The sequence below is a fragment of the Notolepis coatsorum genome (assembly GCF_963971535.1).
Source record: "Notolepis coatsorum genome assembly, chromosome: 9".
Taxonomy (NCBI): domain Eukaryota; kingdom Metazoa; phylum Chordata; class Actinopteri; order Aulopiformes; family Paralepididae; genus Notolepis; species Notolepis coatsorum.
Window position 1 is genome coordinate 62,483,965 of NC_140173.1, and position 26,550 is coordinate 62,510,514.

A 26,550-nucleotide genomic window follows, 5' to 3' on the forward strand; every position below is an offset into this window, starting at 1 on the left:
GCTTACGATCCCAGGACTATTTATATGCCTCAGTACCCAGAACCCGCACAGAGTTCGGGAAAAGGGCCTTCATGTTCTCTGCTTCCTCTGCCTGGAATAGACTTCAAGAAACTTTGAAACTGCAGGCCCTCACTACCATATCTGATTTTAAAGTTCAAATTAAGGGCATTTTAAAGAATGAGATGGGAGAATGTCGCTGCTTCACTGCATAATATGGTGTTATATTTTATATTTTTAACCTGACCTTCTCTCCCCAGCAACCTCCTGCAAAGCCGATCACCTTCCATCCTCTTTCTACCTTTTTACCCTACCCTCCAATCTCCCCCAATCCCATTCAATCTAGTTTGCTGCAGCTCAAATGTATCCCCTTGCCCCACTTTGCCTTTTATGTCTCGGTCTGTGTTTTGTGTATTTTTGTATGTTTGTTTTTGTTTTTGCTGCCATTTTGGCCAGGTCTTGCTTGAAAAAGAGATCTTTGATCTCAAGTGACTACCTGGTAAAATAAAGGTAAAATAAAATAAAATTATCCTCTGTTGTATTGAATATGAATGGTGCGATTATTATCCTCTTGTTGTATTGAATATGAATGGTGTGATTATTATCCTCTGTTGTATTGAATATGAATAGTGTGATTATTATTATCCTCTGTTGTATTGAATATGAATGGTGTGATTATTATCCTCTGTTGTATTGAATATGAATGGTCTGATTATTATGGTCTGGTAGTACCTGAGGAAGATGCCCAGGCCGGCCCCACAGGAGAAGGTGTGAGCAGTACAGGCTCCGACGTCCTCGCCCTCCAGCTCCGTCTGGCAGCAGTAGCTCTGAGAGCACAGCATGGCCCCACACACCAGGCACAGGGTGGGGGCCCGGGACTTGTCCCCCCCGGACTTGGGACACCTGGGGGAGGGGGTGAGAGGAATATTCAGCCAAGAGCAGATGAATACAAAGACACTGCTGTCCACTAGAATTCCCAAACTTTTCAGGCCGCAACCCAAAAATTACGGTGTCAGAGAGCCGCGACCCCCACTATTATAGGAGGTTAAAAAAAATTAAACGTTGAAACGCACACACACTAATACGCATTGGAGGCTTTTAACCAGGGCCGGACTGGGGAAATCATTCAGGCCAGGAAATATAGTGCAAAATATAGCCCCAGTCAGGCCACTTTTTAAGCAGGGGGTCTGGGGGTCCCCCACCAGGACATTTCTTGTTACAAAGACTTCATTTCCTGCATTCTGGTGGAGGCATTTTTTTATTTGTACCCTTTAAATGCCAGTGTTTGTGATGGCATCACAAATTATTGTTAAAAAACAGGCTAGCATATGTATGATTAGCAACAACACTGATTTTGATGGATTTTCAGTTTGACTGAACAATCTTTTATTCAACTTCAGCCCTGATCATAACAACACATATTAATTTTATAATTCTAACTAGGGATGCTCGATATTGGCTTTTTTACCGATACCGATATTCCGATATTGTCCAACTCTTAATTTCCGATACCGATATCAACCGATATCAACCGATACCGATATATGCAGGGTTTCCCCCCCCAAAAAACGGAATAATTTCAGGTAACTAATAAATTCACTGTATGCAATATTGTTATTGTTTTTAATTTTTTTTAAACCGATACCGATATTTTCCGATATCACATTTTACTGCCGATATCGGCCGATAATATCGGTCGGCCGATAATATCGGACATCCCTAATTCTAACCCTTTAAATGCCAGTGTGTGTGATGGCATATATTTGCAATATATCAAATGCAAAGTAGATTTTTCTGGGGGGGATTATTACAGGCTAGCATGTGTCAATGATTAGCAACAACAGTTTTTTGTAAGGGTCCCGCCTCCACCAATCACATGCGGCTCCTTTTGTGTGTGTGAGAGCAAGAGAGAGAGAAAGAGAGATAGTTCTCCAACTTGTGAGTTGCAGTGATCTCCTGGTTGTTCCCCACGTAGGTTATTCTAACTATTGCGCTGCTGCAACTAGACACACTGTCCTGGCCCGCTTATAAATTCAGTGGCCTGACTTCCCAAAAAAAAAATATATATATATATATATATATTTTTTTTGCAATCATCTGGCAACCCCCCCCCCCCCCCTCCTGTGGGTCGCGACCTGCACTAGATTACAACACCTCTCACGCCAGCTACTAGATTACAACACCAAACTAGTGATTTTACCATGAACATCTCACGCTAGCTACTAGATTACACCAAACTAGTGATTTTACCATGAACATCTCACGCTAGCTACTAGATTACACCAAACTAGTGATTTTACCATGAACATCTCACGCTAGCTACTAGATTACACCAAACTAGTGATTTTACCATGAACATCTCACTAGCTACTAGATTACACCAAACTAGTGATTTTACCATGAACATCTCACGCTAGCTACTAGATTACACCAAACTAGTGATTTTACCATGAACATCTCACGCTAGCTACTAGTGTAACTGAGGGGTACAATTCCCTGACTGTATTGATAAGTATGGTATCATTAAACCACTACCGCTTTATGTACTTTAATTACTGGCCATACAGTACATGATATATAAATATGATGAACACTTCCCACAATGAATCGGTTCCACACAAAGTGGTAATTAAGTATTTATTGCAGCAAAAGGTACATAATATACTTCTCTATTTTACTTTGGATGCGCTTATAAGGCAAAGGAATGTGCGTAGGCAAATCAATAATGAATGTCCATTCTCTGGTTACGCAGGAGGTAATTATACAACCTGAATCTTAGGGAATTATATCTATGGTACACTAGTAATATATAGCGGGAGATACTGGAAGGGTCCCCCCGGTTGTAAGCCAGCAGGGGTAGAGGATCTGTCGGTAGTAGAGAGTCTGGTCAACGATGACTAAGGAGACTCCAAGTACAGGAGACGGTGCAATAGTCTCTTGATCCACAGACGAATACAGCTGTTCTCCGTAGACTGTAGCTCCACAGTGAAGAAAGCTAGCCGGCCTCAGGCTCTCTGAGGCGCAGACTCGACGTGGCTCCTCACAGGGTAAATCCCACACGTGTAGGCGTCGGCGATTCTCCGCTCCATAAATCACAGGACCAAAACAAATATAATCCAGCCGCAAAGGGCTATGTAGTCGTCGGGTAGATTAATCCAGTGTACATGTCCACACGGTTCTCGTCTAGGTCTCCTCGGGTGAAAGCGCCATGAAAGCAGCCCAGCCAGGATAAGCACTCTAGCTGATACGAGGAAGCGTTGGTGATGCTGGTCACTGTAGAACTTTAGCCGCACGATACACTATACACAAATAGACTATTACTGACTTAATAGAAATATGTCGCACTCGACGGTATAGCGCCAAACTCTGACAATTCAGTTATTAATTCGCACGCGGTCTCAATGCTCTATTTGGGGCCAAACAGGCCATACTTCACCGCACGGAGTATCGTGGGTGAGCCTTCAACTTATTGGGTAACTCTACTTCTGTATTCACCTGCGCCATATTTATATGCACGGCGAACAATCTAGTGCCAACCTCATTTCTGTCTCGTATCCCTGGGCAAGGCCGGGCATGTACAGACATGTCTTGACGGTGGCCTTGAACCTGACTCTGGAGGCATGGCCCTGGCGCCTGTGGACCGCTGTCCAATAGGAGAATGAAATATTATGGTCTGTACTAGGCTAAAGGGATATTCCGTGTATATGTACAAGGAATATACAAGGGATATCAAACGATATACAAATACTATGCAATATATATCAATCAATAAATATATATATTCGGTTTAATCTGATCCTTTGTAACAACTAGATTACACCAAACTAGTGATTTTACCATGAACATCTCACGCTAGCTACTAGATTACACCAAACTAGTGATTTTACCATGAACATCTCACGCTAGCTACTAGATTAGACCAAACTAGTGATTTTACCATGAACATCTCACGCTAGCTACTAGATTACACCAAACTAGTGATTTTACCATGAACATCTCACGCTAGCTACTAGATTACACCAAACTAGTGATTTTACCATGAACATCACACTAGCTACTAGATTACAACACCAAACTAGTGATTTTACCATGAACATCTCATGCTAGCTACTAGATTACAACACCAAACTAGTGATTTTACCATGAACATCTCACGCTAGCTACTAGATTACACCAAACTAGTGATTTTACCATGAACATCTCACGCTAGCTACTAGATTACACCAAACTAGTGATTTTACCATGAACATCTCACACTAGCTACTAGATTACACCAAACTAGTGATTTTACCATGAACATCTCACTAGCTACTAGATTACACCAAACTAGTGATTTTACCATGAACATCTCACTAGCTACTAGATTACACCAAACTAGTGATTTTACCATGAACATCTCACGCTAGCTACTAGATTACACGGAACTAGTGATTTTACCATGAACATCTCACGCTAGCTACTAGATTACAACACCAAACTAGTGATTTTACCATGAACATCTCACGCTAGCTACTAGATTACACCAAACTAGTGATTTTACCATGAACATCTCACGCTAGCTACTAGATTACACAGAACTAGTGATTTTACCATGAACATCTCACACTAGCTACTAGATTACACCGAACTAGTGATTTTACCATGAACATCTCACACTAGCTACTAGATTACACGGAACTAGTGATTTTACCATGAACATCTCACGCTAGCTACTAGATTACACCAAACTAGTGATTTTACCATGAACATCTCACGCTAGCTACTAGATTAGACCAAACTAGTGATTTTACCATGAACATCTCACGCTAGCTACTAGATTACACCAAACTAGTGATTTTACCATGAACATCTCACGCTAGCTACTAGATTAGACCAAACTAGTGATTTTACCATGAACATCTCACGCTAGCTACTAGATTACACCAAACTAGTGATTTTACCATGAACATCTCACGCTAGCTACTAGATTAGACCAAACTAGTGATTTTACCATCAACATCTCACACTAGCTACTAGATTACACAGAACTAGTGATTTTACCATGAACATCTCACACTAGCTACTAGATTACACCAAACTAGTGATTTTACCATGAACATCTCACGCTAGCTACTAGATTACACAGAACTAGTGATTTTACCATGAACATCTCACACTAGCTACTAGATTAGACCAAACTAGTGATTTTACCATGAACATCTCACGCTAGCTACTAGATTACACCAAACTAGTGATTTTACCATGAACATCTCACGCTAGCTACTAGATTACACCAAACTAGTGATTTTACCATGAACATCTCACGCTAGCTACTAGATTACACCAAACTAGTGATTTTACCATGAACATCTCACGCTAGCTACTAGATTACACCAAACTAGTGATTTTACCATGAACATCTCACGCTAGCTACTAGATTACACCACCAAACTAGTACCTGTTGTGATGTATTTTGTGGTGTAGCTTTCCACCTGGCTAGCAGCTCACTTGACAAGAATGTGTGTGTGAGAGTGTGTGTGTGAGTGTGTGTGAGTGTGTGTGAGTGTGTGTGTGTGAGAAAGTGTGTGAGAGTGTGTGCAAGTGTGTGTGTGAGAGTGTGTGAGTGTGTGAGTGTGTGAGTGTGTGAGTGTGTGAGTGTGTGAGTGTGTGAGAATGTGTGTGAGCGTGTGTGTGTGCGTGTGTGCGTGTGTGAGTGAGTGAGTGAGTGAGTGAGTGAGTGAGTGAGTGAGTGAGTGAGTGAGTGAGTGAGTGAGTGAGTGAGTGAGTGAGTGAGTGAGTGAGTGAGTGAGTGAGTGAGTGAGTGAGTGAGTGAGTGAGTGAGTGAGTGAGTGAGTGTGTGAGTGAGTGAGTGTGTGTGTGTGTGTAGTGTGTGTACTGACGTGAAACTGGAAGCTTGGTTGATGAGGGAACTATAGTCTTCAGGCAGATCAATCAGCCGGTTGGACTCTCTGGGGTAACTGGACACAAGCAGAGAGAAACAACTCAATTAACACAGTAATATTCATTCAAGCCTCATAAATGTGACGGGAATACATTTTCAATGGAGATCTCTAGAGAAGTTCTTAGTTTAGGTCTTAATCTATGTTCAACCAACTCCTGGATAGACCTTCTCTACGACCTCTGACCTCTTAAATAAAAATGATATACCTGATAACTAGGGCTGACCCCTATGAATCGATTAGTCGACTAATCGGTCGAAAGGAGCCGTAGTCGACTGGCAAACCGCTTAGTCGAATATAATAAAATAAAAATATTATTATTTTTTTTTTTTTTATCATTTTTTCCAAAATAAAAAGAGGCCTAGAAGCGTGGCTAATGCTAATGGCATGCATACCAGAGGTTAACTGCCTACGAAAACAGGCACAGAGGCACTGAAAGAGCATTTCACCCATCTAATAAACACACTAGACTAGACAAATATCAAGATGTATCCATCAGTGGACCAATTGCATGCTTTTGCAGAGGACAAGAAGCCTTCAGTCGACTCCTTCAGACATTAAGCACCCCCCACAGCCCAAATAGAATGATACAAAATGTTAAAAAAAAGAAAACAAAAATTAAATATACTTTTTTTTTTTTTTTTAAGTCGACTAACGGCACATTTTGGCCAATCCTAGTCGACCATCCAAATCCTTAGTCGGGGACAGCCCTACTGATAACTAACGTTGCACGATTTGGTGAAAGAGTGCGATAGCGATTATTGTGGACAATATTGCGATACAAAAAATAAATGGTGTCATGAGTCTATTTGCTTGGCTATCAAGGAAAATGCAGAGATTACTGATTTCTGTATTTCTCAACTCAACCATACAAACTTAACCACATTTTTATATTTAAAAAAATATATATAGGGATGTCAATATTTACAATTAAATATTTACAATATTACTTAGATTTCCTCCCGGGTGGCTGGTGACCTTTTTGTTTACATTCCTGAATCACATGCACCACAGGGAGAATAGTACCGTGACCAGACATCCTGAATCACCTGCACCACAGGGAGAATAGTACCGTGACCAGACACCCCCGAATGTCTTATTTCATAATATAAAGTTACTTAACACTATGGTCGCCAAAAACGCCATACCACGTCATTCCCCGCCATGCTCATTCTGCCAAAGACGCCGTACCACGTCTTTGATATCAATATTTCAAAAATCTGTGATCTAAATCATATTTCTCCCCCGGAGACTTGAGATCTACTGTTGATCCCCTCTCAACTCTCCAACGGTTCAAGAGCGCCATCTAGTGGCCGATCGGCGGATCGCCCAGAGCGGAAACAGGAAATGGAAGCTGGTGCTCATTCCAATTCGGTCTGATCACTCGATAATAGTCCCAGGACTCGAGCTAGACACAACGGATAGCAATCCGTTACCAATAACTCGATAAACAACATGATTTGGACGTATATACTATTATACAACCTGGAAATGGATCGCATATTTCTACATCCCATAATAGGAATATTTCTGTTCCACGCTCATCGCCCAACGCTATGAGGAAGCTACGATAAGATTCAGCGTTATTTTTTAACGTGTTCGATACTAACTGCTCTAATGATCATATCACCCACACTAGATGAATCATCTAACGTTGGCCACGGAATTATAAACGACCCCCCCCCCCATCCGGTCAACATCAGATGATCAGTAGTAACTTCTAGAAGCACGTCCATTTGACATTTTTTATCTCGCGCAGATTCCTATCAAACTGTATTTGATCATCAATATAATGCATTTGGGGCTATAAATCACGTTCTGGAGAAAGCTGCAGAAAACGATAAAAACATACTTATACTTTAGACCGTATTTTAGTATGAATGTGAATGAAAAAGTATAACGTTGCTACACCCTGAACAATAGATACTTGATGTTGAATGGGCCATAGTAATGTCAATTTAGCAATACAATTTAAAAAGTTATAGCCCTGCAAAGAAGGGGAACTTCTCCATAGACAAATAGAGCTGGCGGAGGATGGTATATTAAGAATATAAGCCTGGCGACCAAAGTGTTAATGTTACACAGGTTGCGCTTAGCTTGCCAACGTTAGATAGTTAGATTTACCAGAAGGAGCCATCTGCCAACAAAGATGTTGTTTCAACAAATGTATTCCCAAAAATAGATTATTATTCAAACGTTATTGAAGACTCCTGTGACCAGTGAGTAGGTACGTATGTCTATCTTGTCCTAACCATTTTGTGACAAATATAACACGTATACGCATATATACAGCTCTTTAATGGCTCGGATTTGGACATTTAATGCGAGAAGATGCATACTTTCACTCGCATGCACACAAATGTATGTAATTAAATCGCAGTTAGTTTCGTGGTTATATAATTGCACAGGCTGACATTGCGATTGCAATTGCGATTAGATTAATCATGCAGCACTACTAATGACATTACAGATTAGAATTATAGTGCTCTAGTTCCAGGATTCTGTAGTTATTTATATGCACTACTATGTCTGGACTTTCTTAGACCAGAGGAATAACATGTATGAATTGTGAAATGAGGCGTAGTTCCCCTTGAAGCCGATCTTACGTTATGAGACTCAGTTTCACGTCATGAGAGAGCGACAGCTTCACAAGTGGGTCAGCACAATAGGCACAGCACCACCTACAGGCAGGAGAGACACACAGCAAGGGTTAGTTTGATGAATCACAATTAGCTGATGACACAAATGTCTTCTGTGCAGGGGAGAACCTTCAAAATCTTCTGTCTCAGCAGAACTAGGCAAGTTGAAGTTGTGGTTTGATGTTAATGATCTCTGAATATAAAAAAAATTTATTCATGGTTTTTGGGAAACAGAACCTACAATTGAATAACCAGGTGGAATAAAAAATGTATAGCATTAGCTTGGAAAGAATGAATGAGAATACATTCTTAGGAGTCATAATCGACCACAATTTTTGCTGGAAACCCCATGTCAACCATGTCAGGTCAAAGTTAGGAAGGCGTGTTGGAATACTGGGAAAAACTAGGCACATTCTGAACCATCAATCACTGTATACACTGTACGGCACGCTCATTTGACCATATCTAGGTTACTGTGTGGAGGTTTGGGGTAATACCTACAAGAGCACCCTACAGGCAATAATTACCATGCAAAAAAGAGCAATTGGAATAGTGAATACCGTACTTTTCGGACTATACGCCGCAGCTTTTTCCCCCATTTTTCGACCCTGCGGCTTATATAACGGTGAGGCTTATATGTGGACAAAACCCGAAAATCGAAATATTGCTTTTTTTTACTGCATTGAAATGTTATTTATCCCTTATTTGCTAAACTTAATACAACTTGTAAATGAGTTAATTCTTGTTATTTGTCCGACGCAGCACACACACTGACAATTGTTCAGCCTATTTATTGATGCGTTCTGTCTGCTGACTGAACGGCCTGCACCACTTAGTGTTGTTCCACCAGAGAGAGTGGAGCTGGTCGGTCTCTCTGCTGACCGAACGGCCTGCACCACTTAGTGTTGTTCCACCAGAGAGAGTGGAGCTGGTCAGTCTCTCTGCTGACCGAACGGCCTGCACCACTTAGTGTTGTTCCACCAGAGAGAGTGGAGCTGGTCAGTCTCTCTGCTGACTGAACGGCCTGCACCACTTAGTGTTGTTCCACCAGAGAGAGTGGAGCTGGTCAGTCTCCTGCGCTCCGCTCTCCTGTAACGCCCTTCATGACATCATAGAGGGAGATGTAGGCTCCACTCCTTATGGTAATTAAACATTAAAACACATGCAGCTTATAGTCCAGTGTGGCTTATATATGTACACATCATTCAATTTAGCTGCTGCGGCTTATAGTCAGGTGCGGCTTATAGTGCGAAACGTACGGTAATGTAGGGTATTACGAACACACCAATGGACTCTTTTAAATCACAGAAATGTAGGGATTTAGTGGAATTTAAAACTGCACAAATGGTGGGTCCTACTAATCACCCCAAAGTACCAGAAAGTACCCCAAAGTACCCTAAAATGATATCCCAAAGTACCCTAAAATACCCCAAAGTATACCCCAAAATACCCCAAAGTACCCCACAATACCAGAAAAGACCCCAAAAGACCCCAAAGTATACCCCAAAGTACCAGAAAATACCCCAAAGTACCCCCAAAGTATACCCCAAAATACCCCTAAGTACCCCAAAACACCTTAAAGTACCCCACAGCAGTGTTTCTCAACTGGTGGGTCACGACATTTTGAGTGGGTCGCGGATGTGCGTGAAAAAAATAATAATAATATATATATATATATATATAAAAGAAAAAAAATCTATTTTTTTTGCACTACCTATCTTTGTGAAAGTGGCTTCTCAGCTCTGGTCCAGCTGAAGACAAAGCAGAGGAACAGATTGGACATTGAGCATGACCTCAGAGTTGCTTTGTCTACCAGACTCTTGTCAGGAGCAAACAACATCCCCAGTTATCCCATTAGTTCCCTGGGATGTTAAGCTAAGAAGTCTGCTAAGAAGCATATATTATTTATTATTATTATTTTATTTCATTGTGTTTTTAGCCCTAGTTGCACTTTTGTTGCAACCCCAGTTATCCCATTAGTTTCCTCAAATTTAGGTCTGTTATGTTAAGCTAAGAAATCTGCTAAGAGCATATATTATCTATTATTATTTAATTGCATTGGGTTTTTAGCCCTAGTTGCACTTTTGTTGCACTGTTTATTTCATGTTTTTAACAGTGCATGAAAGATTGTGTATAACTGCAATTTTTTTTTGTTGAAATAAATCATAGTGGTTCAAAAATTTGGGTCGCGACTTAATGACTAAGGAAAATGTTGGGTCCCGAGGCTAGACCAGTTGAGAACCACTGCCCCACAGTACCCCAAAATACCACAAAGTACCCCAAAATATCCCAAAGTACGCCAAAATACCCCAAAGTACCCCAAAGTATACCCTAAAATACCAAAAGTATCACAAAATACCCCAAAGAACCTCAAAGTTCCCCAAAGTATACCTCAATGTACCACAAAATACTGGCTCAGAGGTAGAGCAGGTCAACTAATGATCATATGGTCAATGGTTTGGTCATTGGTTTGAATCCCAGCTCCTTCTGTTCACATGCCGAAGTGTCCTTGGGCAAGACACTGAACCCCAAATTGCTCCCAATGAGTCTGGCTGCCATTGCTCTGTGAGTGCATGTGTGAATTCGTGAAGGACAGGCAATTATAAAGCTCTTTGTGCAGGTAGGAAAGCGCTATATATGTGCAGTCCATTTCCCATTCCCAAAGTACCACATATTTTCAAAACAAATGTTTATTTTAATATATTATAATCTCCAAATGTAATAACATCTGTATTGAACACTGAACAGTATAAAAAATGTTTTATCAAAACTTTATTATTTAAAATGTAACAATAATTTCTGTTTGGAAGCCTGGGAAAGTCTCCAGAGAATAGTGAATCATAGTTGTTGTCATCATCTTGTCTGAAATTGTTTAAGTTAACCATGTTGTCTTGGAGGTCAGGGTCACACTTCCCTTTGTCATTGACTTTAATTGTTGTCTTAGTTGTGTCATGGTGTCTTCAGTGTTTGCACGTTTTCTGGTTGTAAGCCTTGGAAAGTCTTCTTCACTGAATAGTGAAAGTATGTTCATGCATGCTCAAAAGAGATTTGATTTTGTTTTTTCAATTTTTTTTTATATATGTTTTTTTTTAAAGATGACACAGCATGTAATGTAATGAGTTAGAATGTCCTATTATGTTGTCATGTACAACATGTTGTCTCTTTTCTTCCGTCATTACTGGAATTTGTGAAAATTGAAAATAAAAAGATTTGATCAACATTTCTTTTATACTGTTTGTTCAGTGTTCAATACAGATATTACATTTGGAGATTCTAATATATTAAAATAAACATTTGTTTTGAAAATATGTGGTACTTTGGGAATGGGAAATGGACTGCACATGAGGGTTGTCACGATACCAACATTTTTGTTTCGATACTATACAAATATGAATTTCGATACTTTGATACTTTTCCTCAAAATCAGGGAAACACTCTCAGATGTCATTATTGTTCTTTATTTTAAAACACAACAATGAACAATGACAAGAATAAATAAATTAAATTAAAGCAATGGCATTCAAAATGCTGGAGAACTTTTTTTGCACTCAAAACAGTTGCTGTACAAGGTTTCTGAACCCAGCTTTCTCAACTGTATATATATTGGAACTTGGTCCATACAGATGAACTCTGCGACTGCCCTGTTGATCCTTTTATCATCTTTGGACTAATTTGTGTACTTAATATGCTGCTCAAGGGCGGCTGCGTGGCTAAGTGGGCAAGGCGCTCGCCACGAATACTGGAGACGCTGGGCTTGCCTGTTCGAGCCCAGCGCTCCACATTGCTTTCAGTTTAGCTGGTCGTCCGTACTAATACACATTGGCCGTATTAGGGGGTGGGAAACTGATGGGTGGGGATCGGGCGTTGTGGACAGCGTCTCCTACAGGTCGGTTGGTGCGACTGCGCAGTAGAATCAGGAAGTGTCGGGGGCAGCGTGAGCCTCCCACGCGTTACTCCTCGCCACTGAGAGATCGAGCTGCGCAGGTGAAAAGATGCGACTGCGGTTACCTCAAGTACCGGAGGAGACTTGTGCTATGTATGACTTAGTCCACATTGCAGCCGGCTTGTGGGAGGCAAGAAACAGCGTTCGTGACAGGGGAGGGTTGAATTGGATGATACGAAATTGGGATGGGAGAAAAATATAGAAAATGGGAGAAAAAGTGGATCAAAAACAAAAAAATATGCTGCTAAAAAAAGCGGAGGTTAGGTTGCTTCTGAGTGGGGGGAGTCACTCTGTGAGCCAAATGCAGCAGACTTCTGTAGTTTAAAAAAATTCAAAGGGTAGAAAAAGTATGGTTGTATTATTATTATACATTTGTCATAGCAGAAGGCCTAATTAGTTTGAGATACCATAACCTCGAAAACATTTTGATATTTTGACAGCGCTGCGGTCAGTGGTGACGTTGCGCTAGTTTACCGGAAGCAACCTTCTGGAATGAAAAACAACAAACTAGTCACGAGAGCTAGCATAGCATGACTACAGTACTGATAGGAGCTACTGTAGCACGTAACGTTAGTTATCACAACCATCGGCAATCGCAGTGAGGATATTTATTGATTAACGTTAGCTAGCTAGCTTTAACTAGAATTATAGTTCGCTAGCTATATAAGCTAACGTTAGCCGAGTTTATTCTATGCAAAATGTGCTAGCTAGCTAACGTTAATCAATAAATATCCTCACTGCGATTGCAGATGGTTGTGATAACTAACGTTACGTGCTACAGTAGCTCCTATCAGTACTGTGGTCATGCTATGCTAGCTCTCGTGACTAGTTTGTTGTTCTTCATTCCAGAAGGTTGCTTCCGGTAAACTAGCACAACGTCACCACTGACGGCAGCGCTGTGCTCCAATAGGAAGGCATTCGCATGCATAAATGAATAAATAATTTTTTTTTAAGTTTTTTTCCAAACGCAGTATAGTATCATTTCGAATACTCTAGTACCGCGGTACTATACTACCGGTATACCGTGCAACCCTACTGCACATATATAGCGCTTTCCTACCTGCACAAAGAGCTTTATAATTGCCTGTCCTTCACGAATTCACACATGCACTCACAGAGCAATGGCAGCCAGACTCATTGGGAGCAATTTGGGGTTCAGTGTCTTGCTCAAGGACACTTCGGCATGTGAACAGAAGGAGCTGGGATTCAAACCAATGACCAAACCATTGACCATTATGATCATTAGTTGACCTGCTCTACCTCTGAGCCAGTAATTTGTGGTACTTTGGGGTATTTTGGCGTATTTTGGCGTATTTTAGGGTACTTTGGGGTACTTTAGGGTATTTTTTGGTACTTTGGGGTGATTAGTAGGACCCCAAATGGTGTATAAAGCAAGACATAATTTACTACGAGGCAACATCCAAAATATTTTCATAGATAGAGAAGGTGGATATAATTTGAGAGGGAGACTTAACTTAAAACAGCCGAATGTACACACCACTATAAAACGCATGTGCATATCTGTCTATGGGGTGAAGTTGTGGAATAGTCTACCAGAGGAGTTGAAAGAAAGTAAAAGTGCTGCTAATTTCAAAAGGAAGTACAAACAACGTATTCTTGAGAAATATGCCGCGGATGGTTAACCATGTGTTTTTGAATAAAATTGATTAGATAAATTGTTCAGTTTTTTTTTGCAGATTGTTGTTAATGATTATTATGTTTTAGTTGTTTTTGGTTGATAACGAAGATCAACGACACATTTGAGATGATGCACTGGGTTAGGCTTCAGCCCTAACCTTTTCGGCCAATTTGTAATTTGATTTGTGCATTTGTTTTTTTTGTACATGCTAAATGGCTCCATAGTAGAAAGTGTGTGTGTGTGTGTGTGTGTGTGTGTGTGTGTGTGTGCGCGTGTGCGTGTGCGTGTACCCGTACCCCTGCAGTAGTGGCTCCAGCACAGTGATCTGGCTGTAGTAGATTTGCAGTAGATTAGAGGGCAGACAGAGGTAGCCACACAGCGCCTCCCACTGGCCAGGACCTGTAACTGCAGTACAGACACAACAAGGTTACTCATACAGCTGTCCAGAGTCTCTGAGTGGGTTCACATCTCAGTTAAGATTCGATGCCTGTGAATAGAATATGTGAATCCTCTGTATGATTATGATCTGTGGATTGAATGTGTGTGTGTGGTTATATATGTGTGTGTGTTTGTATGTGTGGTTGTATGTGTGTGTGTGTGTGTGTGTGTGTGGTTGTATATGTGTGTGTGTGGTTGTATGTGTGTGTGGTTGTATATGTGTGTGTCTCTATGTTTTACAATTTATATTAATGATAGTTTCTTCTTTGTATGGATGTCATGCCCATTTGTATGCTGATGACACAATTGTGTACTGTATTGCAGATTCTGTACAGTTGGCCATTGAGAAATTGCAACTTTCCTTTTATGCTCTACACAGGATGCCCTTGCTAGTATTAAATTGGTTCTTAATGCTAGTAAGACAAAGTTTGTTGTTTTCAAGAACCAGGAATATTAACTTTGATGATGTGCGGATATCTACAGTCAGTGGCTCTTGTATAGACCACCCGCATTTCATTGTATACTTGTATGCAGTGACAAATAAAACTCTTGACTTGACTTGATAGAGAGATTCACAGAGTATAAATATCTTGGCCTGTGGCTTGATGAGAAATTTACATTTAAGTTCCATGTGGACAATCTTGCCTCTAAACTGAGACAGAAAATTGGTTTCCTGTACAGAAACAGATCCAATTAGTTGAATTGTTGAATCAGTCTTCTCATCAGTTTTGGACTATGGTGATGTAATTTATAGGCATGCTGCGGCATCAACTCTTAAACCTCTGGATTCTGCATATCACTCAGCTCTTAGATGTATTACTGGTGACAGATATGATACTCACTATTGTGTCCTGTATGATAGGGTGGGTTGGCCTTCTCTTACAGAAAGGCACAACAAACACTGGTATTTATTTATTTTTAAAGCCCTTAGTGGTAAACAACCTGTTTATTTGGACTCTGGTGTTTAACACTTTAGTCGCCAGGCTTATATTCTTAATAAACCATCCCACGCCAGCTCTATTTATCTATGGAGAAGTTCCCCTTCTTTGCAGGGCTATAACTTTTTAAATTGTATTGCTAAATTGACATTACTATGGCCCATTCAACATCAAGTATCTATTGTTCAGGGTGTAGCAACGTTATACTTTTTCATTCACATATTCATACTAAAATACGGTCTAAAGTATAAGTATGTTTTTATCGTTTTCTGCAGCTTTCTCCAGAACGTGATTTATAGCCCTAAATGCATTATATTGATGATTGTATACAGTTTGATAGCAATCGGCGCGAGATAAAAAATGTCAAATGGACGTGCTTCTAGAAGTTACTACTTATCATCTGATGTTGACCGGATGGGGGGGGGGGGTCGTTTATAATTCCGTGGCCAACGTTAGATGATTCATCTAGTGTGGGTGATATGATCATCAGAGCAGTTTTTTTTTTTTATCCACTTTTTCCTCCCATTTTCTATATTTTCTCCCATCCCAATTTCGTATCATCCAATTCAACCCTCCCCTGTCACGAACGCTGTTTCTTGCCTCCCACAAGCCGGCTGCAATGCGGACTAAGTCATACATAGCACAAGTCCCCTCCGGTACTTGAGGTAACAGCAGTCGCATCTTTTCACCTGCGCAGCTCGATCTCTGTGGCGAGGAGTAACGCGTGGGAGGCTCACGCTGCCCCCGACACTTCCTGATTCTACTGCGCAGGCGCACCAACCGACCTGTAGGAGTCGCTGTCCACAACGCCCGATCCCCACCCATCAGTTTCCCACCCCCTAATACGGCCAATGTGTATTAGTATGAACGACCAGCTAAACTGAAAGCAATGTGGAGCGCTGGGCTCGAACAGGCAAGCCCAGCGTATCCGTCATTCGTGGCGAGCGCCTTACCCACTACGCCACGTAGCCGCCTGCATCAGAGCAGTTTATATCGAACACGTTAAAAAATAACGCTGAAACTAACCGTAGCTTCCTCGGGCCGTTGGGCGATGAGCAGAAATATTCCTATTATGGGATGTAGAAATATGCGATCGATCTCCAGGTTGTATAATAGTATATAAGTGCAAATCATGTTGTTTATCGAGTTATTGGTAACGGATCACTATCCATTGTGTCGCGCTCGAGTCCTGGGACTATTAGCGAGTGATCGGACCGAATTGGAATGAGCACCAGCTTCCATTTCCTGTTTCCGGTTTGAGCGATCCGCCGATCGGCCACCAGATGGCGCTCTTGAACCGTTGGAGAGTTGAGAGGGGATCAACAGTAGATCTCAAGTCTCCGGGGGAGAAATATGATTGCGATCACAGATTTTTGAAATATTGATATCAAAGACGTGGTACGGCGTCTTTGGCAGAATGAGCATGGCGGGGAATGACGTGGTACGGCGTTTTTGGCGACCATAGTGTTAAATGTCTGTGAATATTGTTTGTATTATGTACTGTTCACATTTTGTACAATCGTCGTTTCTGTAAATGAGGGAAACCTCAGATGCTTACGATTTTAAATAAAGGTTGAAATGAAAAAAAATGAAATGTGTGCATCAGTACCATGCAACGCAGGAGGAGTGAGCACAGCGTTGAGGTGTGTATCTGTGTGTGTGTGTGTGTGTGTGTGTGTGCGTCAGTACCATGCAGCTCAGGAGGAGTGGGCACAGCGTTCAGGTGATGGTAGAAGATGGCAGCAGCTCTCAGGAAGGGCAGGATACCAGCCTTCACACAACGCCACAGGTGCCAACCAGAGCTGACCTCAGGAAGCAGGCTGAGGACACACACACAGACATACATGGGAAACATTGACATGTGCACACTAGGGATGATACGGTACCCAATCGAACCGCTAACGTTAGCCGCTAACTAACGTTTACCCGTTGTAAACAAGACGAAAGTCTTTTTCTGGTCTGTATCCTCTTAGCAGTCGTTTGTATTGAGCCGTACTGTATTGTACCCATTCTGCAATCTGTTAATAAAGTTTTCAATCAACGTTAGCAGCTAACCGTGGAAACGCTCACAGCGAAGAGACTCCACGACACCAGTTCCATTAGTGGGGAAGGGGGGGGGGTATATTGACAAGGCTCGACAACAGAGGTTCAAAGATAACTTCACATTTATTGGCCGTTCGTTTATATATTGCTTCATGCATCAGGCTTCTCGAGTAGGGTCCAGCTGCAGACCCGGAGACGATGGGGCGTGTTACTGTTGACTATTTACTTCCTTGTGTGACGTCACTTCAAATACGGCTACCAAGACGCTCAAAAATCCAAAGAGAGTCGAGTCGAGTAGGTAGTGGTACCATGCAGTGGGAAAGCGGTATAAGAGAATACTTCTTCTTACATAATGTTTCATGCAATTAAAAAGTAAATATATATTTAGACTACACATGATTTATTTATTTTAAATAACTGACACTTTTCCTTTTTGATAAGAAATCCAGCCATATTCCTTTCATTTTATTTCAAATACTGCACTTTAATTTCAAGTGGAAAACGAATCGTTCCATTAACACATTGGGCGCCGGGGGTTGTGCCCATCATTGTACCCAGTCTGCCACCGTTGAAAGCCTATGGAGATGTTTACCTTCTTTGCAGGGCTATAACTTTTTAAATTGTATTGCTATATTGACATTACTATGGCCCATTCAACATCGATTATCTATCGTTCAGGATGTGGGAACGTTATATTTTTTCATTCATACATTGTTGTGTTAATACCGTCTAGAATATAAGTGTTTTTAAGGTTTTCTGCTGTAATTCCAAAAACAAGAGTTATAGGCCCTGACGCATATGATAGATTATCGATTGGAGTTTCTTTCCTATACACGCTATATTAAAAATTCAAATGTATATGATCAGTATACATTATGCTTCATCATGCGTGAAGGAAAGGGGGGGGGGGGGGTCGTTTATAATTCCTTGATCATCAGTAACAGCTTTATTTAGTATGGGTTGATATGTTGAGCAGATGGTTTGCAGTGAAATGAATAAACAATCGGGATGAAAATAACGTTATATTCCGCTTACCGTTCGCCGATGAGACTGGAGGAAAAATATCCTAATTATTTGACGTCGATCTCCTACATCCATTTCCGGTTTGTATGGCGCAATAAACGCCGAAATCATATCGATTATTGCGTTTCGAAAGCGATCGAAATGCACTAGAGTGTTTGTCTGGATCCACGCAAGAAGATATGACTGCCGGAGGGATTTCCCTGATGCACCGATCGCCACTTCCGGTTTTGGCGAGAGTGTAACTCGCCCGACCATCCACCAGGCGGCGGTATTGAGGCATTTGATTTGATTTGATTTTATTTTATTAGGGATCCCCATTAGCTGGTGCGATAGCAACCAGCTAGTCTTCCTGGGGTCCACACACACAAAAAAAACATACAAAAACAATCACTATTGCAAAAAACAAAATTATTAAAAGTCAGTACACACAATGCATAATGAACCTACTGTAACAATTAATATAGCTAAAATTACATTAGTGTAAAACAAAAACAAAAAATTACTTTACAGTGTTAAAAACAATTTAAGATTCTTTTTAAAAGTGAATCTACTGTAAATGCAGCAGAGGTTCCGAGGCAGGCCATTCCAAAGAGTTAATGCTCTAAAAATAAAAGATCTCCCCAAAGCGCTGGTTCTAGGACCTGGCAATTCAAGCTGCCCACTACTGGAACCTCTAGTGTAATGCTTGTGCACAGTATTACTAAAAACAATCTGATTATGTATAAAAACAGGAGTTTTACTGCTCATGACCAACTTGAACAGCACAAGTATATTAAAAGACAATCTATTTTCAACGTTAAGCCAAGAGAGGCGGGCATGCATACGGCTCACATTAGACCTTAGTGAGCAGCCCAGTACCAACCGTGCTGCCCTGTTCTGGACCACGTGGAGCTTCCTGAGGTCACCACTGGCAGCAGATGACCACATCGCAGAGCAATAGTCAAGATGACATAAAACTAAACTTTGCACTATCTGACATAAAAGGGGACGGGCAACAAAAGAAGCACATTTCCTGGAAATACCAATTGCTCTTCCCATTTTTAAAACAATATAATTAATATGCTGAGACCAAGACAGAGTGCAATCCAGCATCACTCCAAGGAGTTTAGTACTTTCAACTTGTTGAACTGCTGAATTACACAAGTTTAAATGAAGCTTTGGATTTGTAGATAACCTGTGCCTTGTTCCCAGCACAATACATTTAGTCTTGGAGATATTAAGGACAAGTCTATTACATACTACCCAGTCATGCACAACTTTAAGTTCTCTACTGAAAACTTCATTAAGTACATTGCATGATGGTGCAGCGTAATACAATGTTGAATCATCTGCATAAAGAACTGTTGTAGCACATTTGGTAGCCCAAGATAGGTCATTAGTAAATACAGAGAAGAGCAAAGGTCCTAGGCAACTTCCTTGCGGCACGCCACACTCTAGACCTCTGCTACTGGACAGGCTGCCATTTAGATACACCTTCTGTGATCTAGAGGACAAATAACTTAGTATCCACTTTAAAGCAGAAGAGTTAAAACCATAACATTTAAGTTTATCAACCAGTTGCAATCTCATACAGGGTGCCGCTGCAGTCCGGAGGGAGGCTGGATGAATTATGAATGCCATGGCAAAAAAATGAAATATTGATCCCAAAAACAATTTACGCCATTGTTGGCGTTCAACGCATGGCGGGCAATAACGACTTACGCCGTTTTTGGCGACCAGTGTGTTAAGAACTGACAATCAGGGAATTTAAACATCGTTGACATTGTTTTTTTGTGTTTATTTTAAAGAAAGGAAAGTAGAGTGCTGGTTAAGCATATGCATACTTTATGTTGATGGCCTTCGTCTATAATGTGGCCACAAAAATAGAAAGGTTTAATTATTTTGTTAATTAAGTTAATACTTTGACAAATGTAGCCTATATTTTTCAGTCAGTTCGGTATTTGTGTGCAAAACATCATTTAAGGCAAACCGCTGTAAACTCTTCTTTTTTTTTACCAAATAAATGAGAAGCATGTTTAAATCAGCAATGCCTCCCCTCTTGCTGTACCAAAATATCTGCATGCGCTAACCGCCACTGTCAAAATGATGTGCCTGTTGTCAAACTGCTATATATACCTGCTCAGGTGTGTTCTCAGTGTGTTATATACCTGCCCAGGTGTGTTCTCAGTGTGTTATATACCTGCCCAGGTGTGTTCTCAGTGTGTTATATACCTGCCCAGGTGTGTTCTCAGTGTGTTATACAGGTGACAGATCATTTCCTCCTCCTCTCTCTCTGCTCCCCCACTCTCCTGGTCCATAGTGGCCTCTGCTGCTGGATACAAGACACACACAGTCAGTCAGTCAGTCAGTCTTCTAAGCAGAAACAAACTTCAGATGAAGGTCAATATATAAGATAAGTTTCTCTCGTGGAAAAGCTAAATATCGATACCAAAACAGTGTTCCATGTTATCTCCATGCGTTATCATTAGGTGTGTGTGTGAGTGAGTGAGTGAGTGTGTAAGTGAGTGTGTGTGCGAGTGTATGTGCGAGTGTGTGTGTGTAGTAGCCTGGCACGGAGGCGAGTAGTATCTGGACTGTGTGTGAGTGTGTGTGTGTGAGTGAGTGTGTGAGTGAGTGTGTGAGTGAGTGTGTGAGTGAGTGTGTGAGTGAGTGTGTGTGTGTGAGTGTGTGAGTGTGTGAGTGTGTGAGTGTGTGAGTGTGTGAGTGAGTGAGTGAGTGAGTGAGTGAGTGAGTGAGTGAGTGAGTGAGTGAGTGAGTGAGTGAGTGAGTGAGTGTGTGTGAGAGTGAGTGTGTGTGAGAGTGAGAGTGAGTGTGTGTGTGTGTGTGAGAGTGAGTGTGTGAGAGTGTGTGTGTAGTAACCTGGCACAGATGTGATTAGTATCTGGACTATGTGAGCTAGCGTGATGAGCTGGAGGAGGTGGAGCTGAGCTGCATCCACTACATTCTGTCCCGACTGGTCCTGACACTGTACTGAACCATAGGACAACACACTGTACACCTAGAGAGAGATAGAGACAGACGGGGAGGGAGGGAGGGAGAGAGAGACAGACAGACACAGACAGAGAGACAGAGAGAGAGAGAGGAGGGGTAGAGGGAGAGAGATGAAGAGAAGGATGAAAGACATTAAGCAAAGTACTTGTGAGATGGAGAGAGGCAGAGCGGGTGAGGGAGAGGGAGAAAGAGATACAGAGAGAGAAAGAGAGAAAGCGAGAGCGAGCGAGAGAGAGAGAGAGAGAGAGACTCACCAGCAGATGAAACATGTCTATGGCCAGGAGACTGACTGGTGAAGCGTCTTCCACCCGGGGGTCTGGGACTAAAGCTACACACAATATTAGTACAGGTTACACTTTCAATAGAGGCCTTGCGTGGCATGTCTGTGTAGTTATTGTTCTTCCAACATGGCTGCCTCATCGATGTGTAGTTAAGTTCCACCAGTAATACAACACCAATGTATTACATTTATGTTCATATACAAACTGTGTCCTATATCAACGCATAACCTTTGTTTTATACATAGCAATGGAAAAAGACAAATGGTTGCCATGTGCAAGACAATAGTTGCTAAATATTCACTATATAGCAACTAGTTCTTCCCAGGGGTTCATCCTGTGCCATTTTGCATCCCTTGGACGGCACTCGTGTTAGTTATTACGGGCGGCTGGGTAGTGTCGAGGTCTAAGCACCATCCTACCACCGCAGAGACTCTGGGGTTTGAATCCAGCTGTCAGCGGTACCTCCGGCTCGGTCAGTCGTCCCTACGAATACAATCATCAGTGTTTGCCGGTGGGGTATGAGTCCTGGTCCTTGCAAACAGTGACTCCTACTGGTCGGTCGGGCGCCTGTTCAGCAGGGAGGGGATCTGGGGGAGATGGCATGAACCTCTGCACGCGTTACGTTCTCCCAGTGAAACTCCTCGCTGTCAGGTGAAAAGAAGCGGCTGGCGACTCCACATGTATTGTAGGAGGCATGTGGTAGTTCTACACCCTCCCCAGAGTGACAGTAGGGCAGCATGTGGTAGTCTACACCCTCCCCAGACCGACATTAGGGCAGCATGTGGTAGTCTACACCCTCCCCAGACCGACAGTAGGGCAGCATGTGGTAGTCTACACCCTCCCCAGAACGACAGTAGGGCAGCATGTGGTAGTCTACACCCTCCCCAGACCGACAGTAGGGCAGCATGTGGTAGTCTACACCCTCCCCAGACCGACAGTAGGGCAGCATGTGGTAGTCTACACCCTCCCCAGACCGACAGTAGGGCAGCATGTGGTAGTCTACACCCTCCCCAGACCGACATTAGGGCAGCATGTGGTAGTCTACACCCTCCCCAGACCGACAGTAGGGCAGCATGTGGTAGTCTACACCCTCCCCAGACTGACAGTAGGGCAGCATGTGGTAGTCTACACCCTCCCCAGACCGACAGTAGGGCAGCATGTGGTAGTCTACACCCTCCCCAGACCAACAGTAGGGCAGCATGTGGTAGTCTACACCCTCCCCAGACCGACAGTAGGGCAGCATGTGGTAGTCTACACCCTCCCCAGACTGACAGTAGGGCAGCATGTGGTAGTCTACACCCTCCCTAGACCGACAGTAGGGCAGCATGTAGTCTACACCCTTCCCAGACCGACAGTAGGGCAGCATGTGGTAGTCTACACCCTCCCTAGACCGACAGTAGGGCAGCATGTAGTCTACACCCTCCCCAGACAGACAGTAGGGCAGCATGTGGTAGTCTACACCCTCCCTAGACCGACAGTAGGGCAGCATGTAGTCTACACCCTCCCCAGACAGACAGTAGGGCAGCATGTGGTAGTCTACACACCCTCCCCAGACCGACAGTAGGGCAGCATGTGGTAGTCTACACACCCTCCCCAGACCTACAGTAAGGCAGCATGTGGTAGTCTACACCCTCCCTAGACCGACAGCAGGGCACAATGTCTGCAGCGACCAGGAAGATAATGGGCATAACGACCAAAAATTGGGGGATGGGAGAAAATGATAAAAAAGGCAAAATAAATAAGTAGTGTGCTCTGACCAGCAGTGCTCTGCGTGTGTGTGTGTGTGTGTGTGTGTGTGTGTGTGTGTACCTGCTAGCAGTCTGATGAAGTGACTCTGTACGGAGGGCAGAGAGGCTGCGGTCCAGCAGGCGGAGCCAAACCTGGCCAGGGCGCTCAGACAGTCGTCCTGAGAGACACGAAAGAGGGAACTTCTGTTTCATGTTGTTCAGGTGCCGGGAACTAACAGTATTGTTATTAGGGATGTCCGATATTGGCATTAAAATGTGATATGGGAAAATATCGGTATCGGTTTTCAATTCTATAACCTTTATTTACCCAGGCAAGCAAGTAAGAACAAATTCAGATTTTATTTATTGTCAAAAGTATGCATAATATTATGTTAATTCCACAACAAGACATATGTAATGTTAATTACCTGAAATTATTAACTTTGGGGGGGGGGGGGGGGGGACCCTGCATATATCGGTATCAGTTGATATCGGTATCGGAAATTAAGAGTTGGACAATATCGGGATATCGGTAAAAAAGCCAATATCGAGCATCCCTAATTGTTATAGACAGTTTCAACTTGGCAACATGAACATTCTAAATGGACTACATTTGATTCCCCCATCAGATATTGATATTAGCAAACACTGCAACAGGAAATAAACCTGAGTCCAAGCTGTTCCGTAGCAAAAACTTTTCCACTGAAAGTGTCAATTGTCTTTGCTGCATTCGAGGGGAAACGTAGGGCTGCCGGAGTCTTTCTAGACAGAACATCAGCAGCAACAGACCAGCTGTGCGTCTCAATAATCTGGTGCTTACCTGTCTGCACGGTAAACTTCCAAACAAAGGCTTGTCCTCATCCACCAGGAGTCTTTCTGCAAATAAATCATCCAACCAGTGTAAATATATCATCATCATCATCATCATCATCATCATCATCATCATCATCATCATCATCATAATAATAATAAATATGTGTATATGCCATGCAAGTAGTCAGTACTAGCATGGGTACCTATAGACTATGGTGTAGTAGTACTAGCATGGGTACCTATGGACTGGATGGTGTAGTAGTACTAGCATGGGTACCTATGGACTGGATGGTGTAGTAGTACTAGCATGGGTACCTATGGTCTGGATGGTGTAGGCACAGCTGCCCCAGCACATGATGGGCACCCTGGGGTCCTGCTCGTTGGGGTGCACCTTAAGGCCAACCTTGTAGGTGGCCGTACCAAAGGTGGTCAGCATCTCCTTGATGGTACTGGAGTAAGGATTCCTGCAATGGACCAAGAAGAAAACATGACTTCATTAACCTCTTAAGCCCGATCGGCCTGGTACCGGGCCAAGATTTATTTCACGTCACAAATAGATCAATACAGTCCGTAACGAGTGATGTTGCGTTTCTTTCTCAAGTGTAGCCAAGAGTAAAGACCCTAACCCTATCAAAACAGCAGTCAAAGTGTCCATTTTCAGCACTACGTTTGTTTACCAATGATTTTAAGTGTTATCAGCTTATAAAAATCTCCACTCATTGCACTGGAAAACGGACGATTTAGACGAGAGGACAGGAACTAGGGATGCACCGATCCGATATTGATATCGGATATTGGCCGCGATATCACAAAAATAGCTGGATCGGGTATTGGTAAAAAAAAATATATATATATATATATATATATATATATATATATATATATATATATGGGATACAATTTTTTTTTATATATATATAATAATAAATTAAATAAGAAATAACAATTCAGTACATTTATATCTATGTGTTATTTTGTTACATTTAGTTTCACTAAGTTAGGAAAGTAATGTTTTAAGTCAAGCCTGATGTTGCCTTGCACAAAATAATGATCCTAGTCTCTTCCACACATAGGCCTTTCACACCGGCCGGGCTCCGCGCCGGAGCCGGTTCCCGAACGTAATCTCGAACCGCCGGCGCGTTCACACAGGAATAATTGGTTCGGAACATGACAGAGGCTTTCGTTCGGCCCTCTAAGAAAACACTGAGCACCGATTTTTCATGTTCGGAACCAATTATTCCCGGTGTGAACGCCCCTAACAGTGAGGCATACAGTTTATTAATTGAACAATGGGTATTTACTAGTGGTGGGGGAAAATATCGATACGTAGTAGTATCGCGATACTGTATCGATACAGGGACGCCAAGTATCGATATATATCAGGCCACGTGAGCGGATCGGCGCGGCCGAGAAATCCGCTCTTCGCTCTTTAAAGCTTGGTCCGCTCCGCTAATCGCTCATGTTGACCCCGCCCCCAAGTCGCTCTCCGCTCACCTTGAATCGAGCGCTCCCCACTCCCCGCGCCAGATCGCTCAGCAGTTTTTTTTTTTTTTTTTTTGGATCATGGTGTAAATTAGCTCAAACTACAACAGTCTACACCCCCTGGGCCCCTTAACAATTGTTTGTATTGAGCAGCATTGTAATTGTAGCCATTCTGCAATGTTAAATAACGTTGTTTATCCATTCACTAGTTCTATTAAGCGATGATAGGCTAGCCGAGCCACAATGCTATGGTCGCTGCCATTAACGTTAGCATGTAAGCTAACGTCAACAACAATGGCGTCGATACTTTTTCTAACTGGAGTGAGTGTGGGCGTCTCTACAGTGACAAAGCCTGAACAGGCTAGCCTATCACAGGTTCACCCTTCTCATTGGTTGAAAATGGCCTTCATGTTTGTACATCGCCATCTGTTGCTTTGGCATTGTACTGCATGTATATATTACATCAGTGTTAAACCACTGTGAGCGGCCTGGAGTGGATTGGAGCGGAGGAGAACTCTCGCTCCGGACGTCGCGCCGACTCATTTTAAAACCCACTCCTCGCTCACGTCAAAACCGGCCGCTCCGCGCCCCGCGCCGCTCACGCTCCGATCCGCTCACATGCACTGATATATATATATATTTATTACATGGCGTTTT

The 26,550-nt window shown here is 42.4% G+C and overlaps 1 protein-coding gene across 4 annotated transcripts in view; it reads right to left on the bottom strand.

The window, feature by feature from the left end:
• The window catches only part of ubr2 (ubiquitin protein ligase E3 component n-recognin 2), a 168,581-nt gene that overhangs the window by 11,980 nt on the left and 130,051 nt on the right, over positions 1-26,550 (bottom strand). For 2 of the 4 annotated variants that reach the window (XM_084321190.1, XM_084321189.1), the window contains exons 35-45: positions 24,727-24,875; positions 24,419-24,474; positions 23,681-23,777; positions 21,845-21,918; positions 21,459-21,597; positions 20,811-20,907; positions 17,223-17,353; positions 14,454-14,562; positions 8,543-8,617; positions 5,877-5,954; positions 730-900 (exon numbers count right to left, since the gene is read on the bottom strand). In XM_084321190.1, coding sequence (XP_084177316.1) covers positions 730-900; positions 5,877-5,954; positions 8,543-8,617; positions 14,454-14,562; positions 17,223-17,353; positions 20,811-20,907; positions 21,459-21,597; positions 21,845-21,918; positions 23,681-23,777; positions 24,419-24,474; positions 24,727-24,875 — 1,176 coding nt within the window. Of the gene's footprint in view, positions 1-729; positions 901-5,876; positions 5,955-8,542; positions 8,618-14,453; positions 14,563-17,222; positions 17,354-20,810; positions 20,911-21,458; positions 21,598-21,844; positions 21,919-23,680; positions 23,778-24,418; positions 24,475-24,726; positions 24,876-26,550 lie in introns of all 4 variants that reach the window. The other 2 variants (XM_084321188.1, XM_084321187.1) reach the window with 1 other exon arrangement.